General features: G+C 28.7%; 1 protein-coding gene across 2 annotated transcripts; it reads left to right on the forward strand.

Moving 5' to 3' along the window:
- The first annotated feature begins 1216 nt into the window (after nucleotides 1-1216).
- LOC132952795 (centrosomal protein of 290 kDa-like) lies at nucleotides 1217-16104 on the forward strand. Of its 2 annotated transcripts, XM_061025227.1 has the most exons (30): nucleotides 1217-1563; nucleotides 1643-1766; nucleotides 2585-2700; nucleotides 2787-2990; nucleotides 3499-3634; nucleotides 4522-4658; nucleotides 4726-4830; nucleotides 6372-6490; nucleotides 6561-6693; nucleotides 8101-8433; nucleotides 8495-8708; nucleotides 8994-9159; nucleotides 9229-9349; nucleotides 9404-9687; nucleotides 9789-9951; nucleotides 10028-10168; nucleotides 10378-10570; nucleotides 10659-10840; nucleotides 10937-11102; nucleotides 11167-11347; nucleotides 11405-11633; nucleotides 11694-11975; nucleotides 12055-12410; nucleotides 13323-13727; nucleotides 13787-13928; nucleotides 14226-14418; nucleotides 14492-14676; nucleotides 14750-14889; nucleotides 14949-15117; nucleotides 15324-16103. In XM_061025227.1, the coding sequence occupies exons 1-30, from the start codon at nucleotides 1375-1377 to the stop codon at nucleotides 15567-15569; spliced, it is 5754 nt and encodes a 1917-aa protein (XP_060881210.1). In that variant the 5' UTR covers nucleotides 1217-1374; the 3' UTR covers nucleotides 15570-16103. The 2 variants fall into 2 exon arrangements, with proteins under 2 accessions (XP_060881210.1, XP_060881211.1); XM_061025228.1 differs by lacking the exon at nucleotides 1217-1563 and having other exon boundaries at nucleotides 1735-1766; nucleotides 2585-2990; nucleotides 4526-4658; nucleotides 15324-16104.
- The last annotated feature ends 1256 nt before the right edge of the window (nucleotides 16105-17360 follow it).

Consider the following 17360-nt stretch of genomic DNA (forward strand, 5'->3'; position numbering starts at 1 on the left):
ATATGTTAAATCCATTTCATTGCATTAAAAAAAAGATTAATATATATATATATATTTATATATTAATAATATATGATATATTTTGAGTATAGTCTACAGTAGCGTCGGAGAAGGGAGGGCAGAGGGGGGTTATGTATACTTTTGCCCCCCCCTACTACATTAAAACTAAAGGGTATATAATCGTAAATTACGTTTAATTTATGCGTTTACGTATTCAAAATTGGTTTCATTTTCATGAATGTATGAATGTGCGTGATAATATTATTATTATTATCTATGTATTATTTATTATTATTATTATTATTATTATAACATAATGCATAATAAACATATTGGGTAATTTTTATTATATATTGTTACTTTAGAATAGGTTAGGTTCAGGCATAAAGTAAATATGTTTTATGTTTTGTTTCGATATATATAAATGTATAAATATAATGTATTTATATTTATATTATACTATGATTATATCAATACATTTATATAAATCTTATATTATAATATAAAACATTACTACATATATCAATATTAAAAGAATAAAATATTATGAAAGGTTTTCTGTTATAAATCACAAATAAATATATAATAGTTGTTAGGTGTTATATGTTTTGCCCCCTCCCCCTTATGAAAAATAATTCCTGCGCCACTGAGTACAGATATTTTACTATATCTACGCACCAATAACAGATACAGATTTTTTGTTCTCGTGTACCTATATAGGTGCATTACCGGTGATAATACCATTATTAATCAATATCTCGAGGAAATGTAGAATAAGTATATTTTTGACAGATGTGGATTAATACAATTAAAATTAAACTGTAACGTCAAAATGTATATTATTGGATGGAGATCTATGGCGCAATCAACATTTTAAATTATCGATTTAAGTAGATAAATAACATTTATTTAACGTTGTTATCATTTAAAAATAATTTTCAGATAAAATTCGTCAAAAATGAATTATAACCCCTTCTGAAAAAAAAATCCTGAACACACTACTGCCTTCAGTATCCTTAGGACAAAGTACAGAGTAGCACACTGCATTGGCCTTATATGAATATTATAAGCCCATATATTACATGTATGACGTGTTATTGTTTAGTTATCGGTTATGTTGTATGGTTGCATAATATGCATGTACGGTACTTATATACACATTATAGTATTATAGCGTGTTGCTAAGGCAACTCTGAAATCATAACAAATAATTTGTTGTTGTTTTTTTTGTTATGTACCAGACTATACTTGAAACATTAAAAATAAAAATCTATTTTTCTAATATATCTATTAGAATATTATGTTTAATGTCACGTGTGTATGTATAACAGTTGGTAAATAGTAATATCTAAGTAATCAAAGTAAAACACAAAAATGGTACAATTAGAATTAAGCAAAATGTTAGCAGTCTCTGTAGATGACATGAATGAACAGGATCTGGAACAGTGGTATGATGATGTCACAGTAACTGAATGCGATCAACTTGATTTCGAATTGGATCGTAAACAATGTGAAAACATGTTTATCATTTTTCGGCGAATATTGATGTATAAAGGAGAACAAGTAAGACGACTAAAAAAATCCGTATAGGTATTTGAAAATCTGAAATGAGTTGTACTATGATTGATTTTGTAATGTAAAGGTCGATTCGTTGATGACTGAAATCGAAGATTTGGCCACTAAACAAGGGGAAGAAGAAGCAAGAAGATTGAAAAAAGAGGAAGAAACAAGAACTATTAACGTGGATGATTTATCTCAAAATGACCGTAAGTGATCAATAATATTATTGATAATTTATTATATCATTCGACTAACTCTAATAATGTATTGTTTCGATTTAATCGATAACCGATTGGCGATTGTATAAGTAAAAATATAAGTAGAGATGTGTAATTTACTGGTAAACATTTTTTAGTAAATTTACGTAAAATGTGTAAAGAACTTTTTAGGTGTAATTTTTATTCAATTTTCTTAAATAAAACAATAAAGCTTAGGTGCCTAATTTCTTACCTTCTCAAAACCTTTTTATACAGTGTGTAGATGTAGGATGAATACATTTTTAGATTTTTTTTACCAATCAAGTAACTACCAGCATATCTAACTTATACGTTAGGCTACCTAAATAAAAGTTGCTATGTACACACTAGTAAAAACAATTAAAATGAGGGGGTCACTCGATTTTATGAATGATAAAAAAAAAATTACCTGGTAAAAACATATCTGTAAAATGTACGTAAATTTACGCGTACCCGTAAAATTTACCGAGCTCACATAATATGTACATATAATTATTTAGTCGATTGCCTATCGATAATGCAACCGAGCTGTCCGAGCATAATATAATTTTATTTTATTCAAGTTGAAATATTTAATATCTACTATTAGGGCAGTAGTACTGTAGCACAGAATAAATTTAATGTGTATAGGTAGTAATAGATTTAATCTATTATGTGGTAGTAGTACCTACTTATTTAATATCCAAACGGTTTACTAAAAAATCTAAGTTATAGTTAAACTGTATTGATACCTACTCGATTAGTTAATATGGATTTAATTTATATACATTTCAACTGTATATATCTAGAAACAGAAGTAATCCGAAAAGAGTTGTCAAGACTCGAATTAGAAAATGAACGTTTAATATCGGACGTTCAACAACAAAAACAAGAAGTTGATTTTAAAGTCAAAGAACTGGATAAGGTCGTAAAATATTGATTATTATTATGAGTTTTATAAAATGCAATAATTAAATTACCAAATGATTTTGAATTGTGTATCTGTCATAGATATCCGCACAATTATCAAAGGTCGAAAATGAAAGAGATTTTCTTCGTCGAGAACTTGATGCTGTACAAGATGATATTTCTGGACGTCAACTAGATGATCAACCTATTGAAGACAACTTGACAATGGCTGAAAGGTTTAGAGATTTAACAGAATCTGTCAGACAAAAGAACCAACACATCACACAATTACTTAACGACATCGAGGTATATTTAATTATTAATTAGATTGTTAACAAGAGAAAGTGGAACACTTTGGTGGTTATAAGGGTTCACCCTCCCCCCTCCCGTCACTTGATAAATATTTACCCTCCCCCGCCCCCCAAAAAATATGGAAATGTGTAGAAAATATGTATAGAATTATTATTATCAAGTATATTGTCGGAGAACCCGACTCAGCATTTCTATAACCTCCGCCTCCCCCCCGTGAATAAATCCTATGTATGACACTATGTAGTATATTAGTATATAGGTACTGCATACACTTATTGTTAATAAAATCATTTTAATTTTAATTTATTTTATATTTTCAACCTTGATGTAAATAATTATATTATGTATTAACATAAATTATGTTAAGATTTTTAAATGCGTGTTGGAAAAGAAATCTAACGGAAATAAATGTATTAATTGCCCTCTTCCCTCTCATGAGTAGCTTAGTGTCTTACCACAAAAATATCCTGGTTTCACTAGTGACAGAATTTCACGATTTTAGGTATCAGAAAAGGAAAATAGAATGTTAAAACAATTGCTAACAAGCACGAGAGATGAACTTCAAAATGCTACGCAACACTTGAATACGTTAAGTGCTGAATTTGGAAATATGAAATGTTTACAAGACGAATACACAGGTTTGTTATTCTTATTGTAGTAAACAATAGATAAATACCATAATATATTCAGGGGGGGGGTCAAACGTTATGAAGGGGATATTTCTCCACATGCGAGTTTTGCTTTAAGCAACTTAAACCCATTAGGTAAACCGCATTCTTTTATAACTTATTAGTTATAACACAATTTACAATAAAAACCACCTACAATTTGACGATAATATCACAGAATATCATATATTATATAAGTACATTAAATTAAATTGATAGCTCTATAAATAACCTGGGAACACCATTATGATATTTGTAAGCAGCTGATAATCGTAAAACATTCTAATCAATTTTTATTTGCTAGACGAATTGTAATTAGGTTAGGTACATGCTACATTTGACAGAATTTGATTTCTTTTGCTATTCTTTCTATGCATACGTGCAGTTGGTAAATACTGAATATTAATTGTATGTATTTGAATGTATTAGTACTTAAACGTGGGCTGATGGATGGAGATAAATGGATAAAAAATATAATATGCATTCCATAGAATCACAGCCACCACTCTCGATTATATAATAATATAATTTCTTAACTTCCATTTGAAATTTCTAGGCACCCTAATCTGTAATATAGTGTAATCGTGTAGTTTAAATGTTTAAATAAAATATCTAAACAACCTTCCTATTTTTACGTGGTTAGCTGCAATTGTTGCTCGATTACTAAATTATTGTCAAATAGAATTCTGTTCATGCAGACAAAAAAATCTTTAGCCGAGGTGTTAAGAATGAGAAAATCATTCATCCCCCACAGCCTCACCCACACAAGACAATAATTTTACCACCACTGAATATATTATACCACAATTAAGTGTGATTGTTATTAATTGAGTTATTTAAACTATATGATATCATAGATAGAATTAAAACATTAGAATTGAACGATAAGGGTCTTCGTAGTCAAATTTCTGAACTAGTAGCTGAAAAAGAAAAATGCGAAGAGCAAATTGATGAATTAGGTGAAGAGCTCGAGTCTAGAATAAAACAATTAACAGTAAATATATTAATTACTTTAACAAAAAAAATTGATCCCAAGTAAAATGTTTATAAAAATATTTTAGGAATTATTGTCAAGAAAAGATGAAGAGATCTTGAATTATAAATCACGGATTGGATCAACGGATTCATATGAAAATCAAAACACGTATTTAGCGAAACTTCAAGAAGTATGATAATTACTTGATAAATTACTATCATTATTTAGATTTAAATTAATTCGATAACGGCAACGCCATCATCTAATGCCGCTAAATTACTTTTAACGTGTGCGTGAACTGTGATCCTCATAGCTCAATTTCCTAATTAGATAGCGCTGCCATATACGATTTACAATTTTACAATTATGAGGGGATGTGGAGACAAAGCTTCATCGGGTTACTTTTCAGGAAAATATATTGTGGGACTTCAGCCCCCCCCCCCCCCCCCACACACACACACAAATGTTTAGGCTAGTTGCGCCCCTAAATATGATAAATGGTCCGAACAAAATGAAATTTTGAACATTGAACATTTGACATTGAATGGACGTTACTCATACATATTTTATTGTCTCCACGTCTCACACACGAACGACATAGCAAATTGTTATTAACTGGTTTCAATAGTGTGCTGTTACTTGTTGGTTTTAATATTAGAGTGAATTGATATATAATATCAAACTTTTAGGTAAGAACATTATATGTGCTTAAGCGTCGGCGATTTTTCCGATATTTTAATTTTCAAGCAAGACATGGGTATGTGAAATATTACAAATTAAAAATGCTCATATCACGCTTGAAAACTAAAATATTGAAAAACCTTCGACTCTTAAGTTCTTATGATCTTAATATTAGGGACAAACTGTGACACTGTGCTACTGTGCAATTGAACAGTGGACAGATGTCATATTATGTTCCCAGATCTGGTACAAAATAATCCACCTGGTATTTAAAGTTTAGTTAATCAGAGTGGACCATGTTAGTCCACTACCAAGGACCAAAGTGTTCTAAGAATAGATTTCCTAAAAAAATTGTCAAAAGTAATAATAATATACATTTATACCAGATGGATTATTTAGTACCAGCCCTGAGCACAAAACATGACATTGGCTCACTGTGCAATTGCGCAGTAGCGCAGTGGCACAGTCTGCCCCTGATATTAATTAATACAACTATGCCGAGTTGCATATAAATTTGTTTAATTTAGTGCCGCCGTGTCGTGTCAAAAATTTGAGCTCGGCCAACTCTGAAAATGTCCCGGTAGATCGTGATTCCGTGGTTAGTGACCATGATTACAACGACCAATCAGCATATGACGAAGACACACGACACGAGTCACGACAGACTACGTAGTTGTTAACCCGGCTTTAAGCTCACTATTTGTTTCTTTCAATGTTGGTCGATTTTTTTATGGTTTTATGCAACCTGGCATTGGTGGCATTGGTGGTCGGTGGTCATATTTTAAAATTGGTATCCACACCATAGAGTATAAACCATGTATTGTATTAGCCATTAGGTATAATTGTTTAAAATCTTTGCTAATATTAAACATTTAGGTTTACAGTATATTATATTCTATGTAGCTATGTTACTATATTAATTATACATATAATATGTCATAATGATAGGCACACCCGATAAATATTTTTTGCGTACCTAAATTTCTTACTATAGAATGACAGCACTTATATTTCTATAAAAAAGTTAAGTAATAATTATTATTATTTTAGACAGTAGCCAGGCAGGAAGACCAAATAATGGAGTTCCAAAAACAAGTCCATCAAGCAACCAATGATATCAACCGAAGTGCAGCTGCACTTGAACAACAGAAAAAATTATATAACGAACTGTATGAATACCTTAATATTACTTAAAAGTTAAATATATAAATTTGATTTAATTTATTATAATATTTATAGACTTAATAAAAATAAAGAATCTCCCGAACTAAAAGAGTTGCGAAAGAAATTATCAGAAACTCAAGAGCAGTTAGAATTGAGTTTGGAAAAGAGTCAAAAAGCAGAAGAAGATGCTACCGAGAAAGCAGAACAAGTAAAATTAAATATAATTAAAATACCTATACCTACTTTTAAGTAATTATTAGGGCTGCGCAATTTTATGTAATATTAATTGAAAAGTGAAAATATGTTAATATTTATGTTGTTATTTTTGCCAAAATATGTATTATAAAACATAAAATATTTGTATAAAAAGTTTTTATTCAACATTCATTTTTTAAATTTTAATCATATAAAAAAGAAAAGTATTGAATAGAAAAATAAATGAACGAATGGGAATAACTATAGAAACTAGAGTAATGGATATTGTTTAACAACTATTATGGTGATATAAAAATTTGTTTATCTTATTAAATAAGATTAATAAATTTTATTACGTCGTTTTCTACTACGTTTTACAACAGATTGAAAATATTTCCCTCATTTAATGAATCCCGGTATCCCACAGACATTTTTGTTAATATGTCTATGAATAGGTAAATATAAAAATTCGAAATATGAACTTATTCGTAAAATATTTAAGAAAATGCATTCAAAATATGTGAAGATATGACGTAATATTATAATGAATATGTTTTATTTCATTTAGGGTGTTATTAAACGATTTAAACGTGCTTATATGTTAAATCAAAATTAAGAAGTCTGTGTTGAATAAAATTATGTATTTACATTAAATCCGCACCCTAGCCATTATTATTAGGCAATTGTATTTTATTACTATACAGGCTGATTCACCGACCATGTTCACCTCCAATTTTCCTTAAATAATGTATTTCTTCAAATTCCGACTTAAATCATTTTTAATCATATATTTAATCCTTTCAGTCACACATTAAAAAATATTTAATTTTTTTTGGAAATTATCTTACTTATTGTATTACATAACAAATATTTTTTTAAAAAGTGTAGTATTTATACTTAAAATACGTCCAACCACAAATTCATAATGCATACCTACATAATATACTTATAGATTTTATACCTATACGGCTATACCATTTAAGGAGTACAGTGGCATATATAGGTTGATTAAAATGTTTTTGAGGAATCAACAAGGAAATTTTATATTGTCAGGACGGCATGCTTTGATGTAAATTCGTCGGAATAATACATAATACATTAAATATATTATATGAAATATTATAATAATTACCTATAAAAAAAAATTGCGCAATACTTATTTATATTGTTAATGTCATAATTATAACCACCCAACTTCCTAGAAAATTTCTAGTTTTGACTATGTTAGTGCTGTAGTTGACTAGTGGTAAATTGACCCGTAGGTACTGAAAATAATTCCTATATAATATCACTATATATCCCTGTATAACAGTAGTGTATTCCATTTTAATTATTATAATAAAAATGTGTATTTCATAACTCTTTTAATTTTGCTTTAATATTTTTGACACATAAGTAAACATTTTTTTTTTTTTAATAGATCAGCAAATTAATAATACGTATTCGTGAATTTGAATCTGGTGAATATGGTTTAGAAGAGGCAACGGAACAGTTAAGAAAACTGAAACAAGAATTAGATGTACGAGATAAACAAATTAAAGAACTTATAGATTCGAGCAATCTACTTCACCAGGAAGCTGATCTATTAGAGCAAGATAACTTAGCCATGAAGGAAAAATTAGGTTTGTCAGTGGATGATGTTGTAAGACCAAAAGGTATGATGGCTAGGCATAAAGAAGCACAAACAAAAATAACCATGTTACAAAAAGAACTGGACAAATGCAAAGAAGTTATTGTTAATCTTAAATTAAAAGTATATTTTTTCCTTTTTACGAAAATAAAAGATTATTATAATTTAAATATATGTATTTCAGAATCGTAGTTTGAATAAATCTACTGAGTCCGTTAAATATATTAGTTCAGATGGGGAAGATGATAGAGGTCAAATTCCCATTAAATCTGAGATTTCTAAGCAAGAGATAGATATTGGATCTGAACTTGAAGATAATGTTAAAGAATTAATTGAAGAAAATGAATCACTTAGGAAAGGAATGCATGAAATACTCGATAGTGTACACAATCAAGATGGTACCCAACTATTATTTATTTATTTTATTTAATAGCTCAAACAATAATTACCAATTATTAAAATATCAAAAAACGTTATAAATTCAATTTTAAATGTTTGATATTTAAGTAGATAATATAATATAATCTACTCTACTTAATTTATTATTTATTAAAAAATTTAATAATTGTATAAATAAGTTTATTAGGATTAACTGTCTAAACTCATATCAAGCCTAATATAGGTATATAAAATATCTTAGGTAGCTGATAATTAATTATACTAATATCATTGTTAAAATTCAGGGTCAAGTGTTGTTCGAATTGAATGTCAAAGCTTAGAGAGACTTTTAGAAGCAATGGATGCCAGACATGTAGCTGGATGGTATCAACCTGGAATGCGATTATTGGCTCGAATCAATAATTTGGAGGGCGTTAACTCAAATCTAAGACACCAACTTCATTCTCTACAGTAATATTTAATCAATTTAATTTTACTAAAAATGTTACAAATTATCTTCACATTATAATTATTACACAGTGATGCACTAACTGCAACCAAACAAGAACTTATCAATACACAGAAAGAAGAAGTAAAACTTAATAAATATAATGTATCAGATGAAATAAAAGAAGATGAACTTTCAGAAAGTCTCAGAGAAGTAATCTATTTGTTATTTAGGTTAGCTTTATTTACAATAACAATATGCTTACAGTTACAGATTGAACGAGAAAAATCCCTTCAACTAGAAGAAGAAGTAAAATTATTTCAAAATAAATTCCAACAATTACGAGATGAAATGAAATTAGTAAATGATGAATATGATAATGAAAAACAGAAAATGAAATCATTGGTAGATAAATTAGAACTAGAACTAAAAGAAAATCGCATTAAGGAAAATGATTTGAGAGAACGTTTTCTTGAATTGGAAAAATCATGGAAAACAATGCTTGAAGATCCAGATCAGATTAAACGTCAACTTTCTTATAATGTTATAAAGTAAAAATTTTATTTTTATAATGCGCATATACAATATACATATTTATTTTATTCTATTTTATTTACATATGTTTAATATTTACATTTAAACAAATAATTAGAGTTGCAGGATTAACTGAAGAACTACAAGTGATTAAACGAATGTATCAATGTTGTCTCGAAGCGGAACAAAATTTAAAGAAAGAAAAACAAAAAGCTGTTGAAGATGTTTGGACATTGAAGGCAGCTTATAGCAAAGAAATCGAAAATTTATTAAAAATTCAAGTACATAAAAAAATATACCTATTTATTTTGTTTACAAATTAAGCATTTTATATTATATTTTTTTCTATTATCTTAGGAAGAACAAAATAATGAACTAAAAAAATTGAATAATCATATGAAAAACGTAGTGGACATTAATGAATATAAAATACTGAAAAATGATTTTGAAGTTTTGACTGCTAAACACAGAGAAATATTGCATTCAGTTTTGTTTAAGGTATATACTTTATGAATAAACTAATGATTAGTTGAAATAAATAGTTTTAAATATTAACTTGGTTCATTATATAATATTTATACTATGCATGGGGACATGAGGTGTACCACTGTATAATTATTTAGTAAATTGTTTAAGTAGTATCTTGTAAGGTAGTTCAATAATAGTTTGAATAAATTTAAATAGTAAAAAAATACATTTTTCCTTAGGAGGATACATTAAAATTATCATTAGAAAGATTAATGACAGAAGTTACTGTCTTAAAAGATCAACGGTTAAATTTTGTGATCGAAGTAGCTAATTTTTATGGAACAGATGATGAACTGACATCTGTAAAGGCGGAAAATATAATTTCTAAACAAAGAGCAGAACATTCTGAAAAAATGTATTCACTTTTAAAAGGTTATTACTTATTACTGATTTTATTATATGTTGAGTGATAGAATAATATTGTAAATAAACTAACAAATTAATAATATTTATTTTTAAGATCAAATGGAAGAAATGGAATCTAGATGTAAAAGCCTCGAGCAAAACCTTTGTGATATGCTAGAAGCAAATTTACAATGCCAAACTGAAGAAGTGCGGTTACGAGAAACAACAGTTAATATGATAGATGAATCAGAACATGCTAAAGTGTCTGACCAACTAAAAGATGCCCATAATAGTTTAGTAAGTCAATTTAGAGTATTTTATGTGTTATAATATTACCTACAACATTTATCAATTATCATTTATCGATATATTGCAATTTTTGTATGGTGTTAGGAAGAAGCTTTCGGAGAAAGAACTAGATTATTGAGAATACTAGAGATAGCTCAAAATCAAGTACATGATCTTGAGCAACATCACAAACGATTAGACCATCAACATGACGTAATGCAAAGACGTGTCATAGAACTTCAAGCTTTGAGTGATGAAAAAGCTACAATCGGTTAGACAAATTTTATATTAACTTATATCATTTATCTTAAAATATTTTAATGCAACATTTACAGACAAATTAATGCGTGAGATTGCAAATCACGAAGTCAATCTAATGGCAGCTTCTGTTGAAGAAATAAAACTTAAAACTATAATACAAGATCAACAAACAAATATTGCTGGCTTAGAATGTAAAAACGATAGAATTTTAGAACAACACGAATCAATAACTCTACAATACAGAACAAAAATATCGTAAGTTGATACAGTTCATAAAAACTTTATTTGCCAGTAAAACATAATATTTTCCAGGCGATTAGAAAAGATAATTTTTGAGTTACAAAGACGTTATCATGGAACTGTACCCTTAGTGTCTGAACAAATTTGGGTTCACCACAAACAAAAACTAGAAGAAGCATTAACCATAACTTATAGAAAGTGGGTATATGACAATAAACCAAACGATGTTGATGAAATAGTCTTTATTCCGACGAAAACAACTGAAGATTACCGTTCAAAGTACACACAACTCCAATTAAAGGTAACCAAAATAATTTAAGCTAATTTATTATTATAGTTAATAATTTAAAAAATATTTCAGGAGCTTAAAGTTCAATTAACCTGCAATGACTTACAAAAAAAAAATCAACTTTTCACAGAACGCATTGAAAAGCAAGATTGTTTTATTGAAAGTCTCGAGAAAGAAATCATGCGAATGGATTCTGATTGTATGCATAAATATCTATCATGGGGAATCCAGGAATTTTCTAATGATGCAAAATCAAAACCAAAAACACTAGATAAACAAATAAGTGTGCAATCAGAAAATAGCTATAGGACTTTAGAAGGAAAATTAGAAGATCTTAATAAACAGTTAACAATTGTAAGCAGAAATCTGATATACTAATTAATCATTTGTATATAATATAATATATGATAAACAACACATTTATTACATATAGGCAAATAACAATATTCTTATTGAAAAAGAAACTAATAGTTCAACTATCAAAAAACTACAAACGACCTTGAAAGAACTGGAAGATGTTAAAGTTTGTCTAGAAAAAGAAATATTTGAAAAAAATGATCATATTAGAAAATTGACTGTTGAATTAGCATCTAATGAAATCCCAGAAACTGATACTCAAAATCCTGCTTTACTAGCCACAATAGAAAGCTTAGAAACAATTATTAGTCAAAAAGAAGAAACTATAAATAGACTTCAAGAGTTATTGAAAGAATGTCGAGAAGATCATACAAAGGAAATAATTGAATTACAAAAAAATGCTGAAGCGCACAATTTTAGTATTAGAGAAAAGTAAGTATTATTATTAATTAGAGTATAGCACTTTGTTATGGTCGTTAAAAAAGTAAGGAGCACCCAAGGTGTATGTAAAAGTAATAGAGTACATTTATGAAAGGGCAACAACAAGAGTGATGAGTGTATGTCGATAAATAAAAGAATTTTGTGTAAAAGTAGTTAGTAGGTAGGTAGGTATGCAGCATGATTCAGCATTGAGCTCTTAGTAATGGTTAAAATTACGTAAGATGTAATGTGTGAAATGATACGATGCATGATGTTTGCAGATTATATTGCGTTAGTGGGAGAAAGCCTGGAAGAAGTGAACAAGAGATTGGAACAGTGGAGAACAGAGCTGGAAGTGAAGGGACTAAGGATAAGTAGATGTACGATTTTGGAGGAAGAAATGAGGAATTAATGGGGCCAGGCTTGAAGAATGAAGATGTGGGTTGATGGTGTATGAGATTCATGTCAGTAAAGAAGTGGTGGGGTCAGAGCCCTATAGAGATGTAGGACGAAGGTGGTACATTATATTATATATTGTTATGAATTATATTACATTCACTGGCGGATTTAAGGGGGGCTAGCCCCCCCCCCCCTCCATTGGTCTAGCATCTGGGTTAATAAATTGGGCTGTTTTTAAATATTTGTGTCATAAAACTTAGAAAAAGACAATGGCCCCCCTAAAAAAAAAATTCTAGATCTGCCACTGATTACACTACATATACAATGATTATTTATAAAAAAAAAAGTAAAATATTGATTAGTAACTATAACATTTTTATATTTTTTTTTTATTTAAATTAATATTAATTAACAATATTACTGGTTTATAGTTGGTAAAACATATGTATTAAAGTATACTTATTAATTATTATATTATATATATGTTGGATTTGATATTAATTTAATTATTTAAACATTTTTTAGATCACAAAAAGATATTTCATCTCCTATTCACTCAAATAACATTAAATCAGTTGTAAATCAATACATGCTCCGGATAACTGATCTGGAAGATAGAATTAAACAAGCTGATGACGATCTTAATCAAGCAAATTCTGAAAAAGAGCACTGGAGTGGTGTAGCTGAAAGAAGACTTAAAGAAATGGAACAAATGAAATCTGAAGACGACTCAAAAGAAAAGGATGCGGAAATTATTAGACTTAATGAAATAATAATGGGATTTCAAAATAGAAGAGATACACTACCCGCTCAAAGAGACCGACTGAGAGTTGAAGTAGACAAAATGAAAAAGAAATTAAATGAATACGAAAGACGTGAAAAAGAAGATAAATCAGAAATACAGAAATTAAGGCAGCAATTAATTTACAGGTATGAAAATGAATAAAGTCATTTTTTCATGTAAATATTCAACGAAAATTCTATTTTAGGCCCCCTACTGGAGGAAAGCGAGATGAAGCTATGTCGGTTGTTAAAGAAGAAGCACTACTAAAGAAAATTAAAATATTAGAGGTACAACTTGATGATTATAAGAAAAAAGACGAACAAAACAAAATGCTACGAAAATTAAAGGTTTTATATATTTATAATGTATTTTAAATAATAACAAACATTAGTATAGATATTTCGCTTTGCAAAATATTATAGTTCTTATTTTCTGACTTCTGTTAGTATCAAGACCAAGAGAGAAAAGAATAAAAGAAAAACTACAAATTGCATTAATACATTTATAATAGATAAATCATATATTTTTTGTTCCATTTACACATTATTCTGATGAATTATGATTATGATTAATTAATTAATTAAAAATACAATAATGAATTTATAACACTTTGTCTTGACATTTTTTCCAAAATTTATTTTTAGTCTGATGAACAAGTTGGTAAGTGGGAGATGAATAAGCGACGTCAAGTAACAAACGAAAGATTACAAAATCAATTATTAGATATCACTAGAGAATGTGATTCACTTCGTTTGAATAATCAAAGGCTGAGAGATAATTTAATGCGAATGGAAAAGGATAGAAATGCTTTAGAGCTAAAGCTAAAATTAGCTAATGGTAAATAAATTGTACACTGTAATTTGTTGAATATAAGTAAGTAAATGACTTGAATAAAACTATTTATGGTTAGCTGCAGTACAATCGAGTGCATTGGCAAATAGTCTTGTTGATGAATTGACTTTAGAAAAAGATAGATTGTCAAATGAGTTATATACTTTGCGTACTGCCAAAGAAATGATGTCTGGCGGTACATCACTAGCCGAAGTTGTTGTCGAACTGCGTCGAAAAATATCAACCTTGGAACTATTACAAAAAGTATATTGACATATCATTTTTAAAAAAAATTAAGAAATATAAACCATTATATATGATTATGTATATGTTTTAGGGTGGAAGTAATGCTTTAATTAAAGAAGTGGAAACATTAAAAGACAGTAAAAGTAGATTGTTGAAAACTAAAGCTGCACTTGAAGAAGAAAATGCTAGACTACAAAAAATTGTTGATCGTTTGCAATCAACAGATAATTTGTATGGTTTTAAGTAAAACTATTTTAAGATAATTTAATTAAAAAATATATTGATTTTAGGAGTGGTGTATCCAGTTTAAGTTCAGATTCAGATTATCCTAGAACGGATAATAAGCGAACAGCAAAACTAGAACGTTTAGTAATAATGTTAAGAACTGCTGTAGATAAACTAAAAGAGGAAAATAAAAACTTATCGCTTGAACGTGTAGTTACTAACATTGATGATAAGGTACCTATTATTAATTGTTATGAATGTAGCATGATGTAGAGACTAGAGAAGATGTCTTCTCTACATCGTAGAACGTAAGTTCTGTATTAATTTTTAATTCCTGAAATGGGAATATTTTCAGTAATTTTCCAACACACTAGATCTAAATATATTAAAGATAAAAAAAAACAATATTCCTAATATTATTTAATTATTGTTATGAATAGAGTTATGTGGAAAAATTACAAAGTGAACTTCAGACTACACAAAGCTATTATTTGGATGCTAGTGAAAAATGTTCTCAATTGGAACAGCAATTACAAGACTATCGTTCACAGTATGAAGCTGTTTTCGCAGAAAACGACAATTTAAAGATGCAGTTGGAAAAAAAATGTTATTTATTGAGCAAAACAAAAACTATGTTACAAAAAGCAGCTGCCAGAGAACAACAAACAATGGAATATCCAAGTTAATAATTTTACTTCCATTGAATAGTTGTAAAAGTAATTTATTTTTGTGGCACAGTTAATTTATAGGACATACTTTTTTGACTTGAATAATCATTTATTATCTATTCAAATAATATTTGTTCACTTGAAACTACATTTTATAAAATATTTTCTTTTAAAAATGTTTATAATATTTTTCCAATCAATTTATTTTATACATTCATTTTTTATAGCTATTCCAATTTATACTTTTCTAATTACTTTACACTTGTAATATTTTATACTATAATATTTTATATTAATCTTGGTGAATACTATGTAAACTATATAATTACATATAATAAATTGATAATGTTGATAAATATACAACTAAATTGAAAATTGGAATCCATACATTTAACAACTATTGTGCTACATCACTTTACAGCTTATTTTTCATACTCACAAGTCAGTTGGTAAAGTATAATAACAATTTGTTATCCATGTTACGATAAAAAAAAAACCAAAAAAAAAATATATTTGAAATGTCAATAAAGTGACCCCCCCCCCCCATCATCAATCAAAGTGTTCTGTCAATGTATCTTTCTTTATACGTATTGATTATTATATTATATTACTTATTACTTATTATATTATCTTTCTAAACAATATATTTACATTATTAACCAAAAAGTATGTAATTAGTATGAGTGTATGACTGTTAACTAATATTATTAAATCTATAAGCAAATTTGTCCGTGACATTAATTGATATTACCACAACCCACAGGATAAATTAAATTAACTTAACTGTGTTGACTATTGATCAAGCACGGATTGGGCTGGCAGGACGCCGGGAATTTTCCCAGTGGACTATCATCCTGTGATGTACCTACCTTTTTTTGACTTTAAAATATATTAAGAACAGGTTGGGGAGCAAATTATCTGAATCTTAACTTAAGGCGAGACAATCGAGACAGCTGAGAAGACTCGTGTTATCACTTACCACATTTTTTGGTATAAAACTACATTACCGGGGGACGTTTTTTTTTTTGTTTTAGAACTTACATAGGTATGTTAACGAGTTAAGAATGACGGTGCAAAAAATAAATCAGTGGAAATCATTGGTTTTTAAGTTATAGCTTTCTGAAGTTCCTGATTTTACTGATAGCTTCTTACGCATGCCCTCTCCGGTTGCAAAACTCGAGGTCCTATTATAGGGGTGTCTTCTGACCTCTCGGTTTTGGGATGAGGATCACAACCCTTCGGGGGTGGAAATAGTCCCCCTAGAGGATAGAAGGCATCTTCTAAGGTTTGATGAGTGTAGACCTAAGCTAATATAACGTGTAAGCTAAATGGTGACTTAACCAGTAGTTTGACTGCAAGTCCAAGTGACAAATTCTGAATTCTGATTGCCCCATGGTTCTTGACTCGTTAATATACTTAGGTTCTAAAAATTTCACTCGGTTAAGTAGTTTTAATTTATGCAAAAAAATGTGATGCCGTAGTGATGACATGAATCATCCGAGCATCCATGGTTTCCTCGTAACCCGAGGCGTTTGTGTCGATGTCCATCGGAAAAGATCTGCTTTTCGCAATATTGAAACAGACGACATCATCAATAGAGTAACAAGTAACTCAAAAACATTAACCAAAGAAGTAAGAACTATAGTGTACTAATCAATTAATTAGTTATAAATACATTTTGAATAACTAAATTTACCAGGAGTGAATAATTTTTTTCATAAAAGGCCGGTATGCGTACAGATTTTTCGGGCCCAATTCATAATTCAATCCGTCCCTGCTAATGATGTCTTCGTACTTGTGCAGTTTTGT

The sequence above is a fragment of the Metopolophium dirhodum genome, chromosome 9, assembly GCF_019925205.1.
Source record: "Metopolophium dirhodum isolate CAU chromosome 9, ASM1992520v1, whole genome shotgun sequence".
NCBI lineage: Eukaryota > Metazoa > Arthropoda > Insecta > Hemiptera > Aphididae > Metopolophium > Metopolophium dirhodum.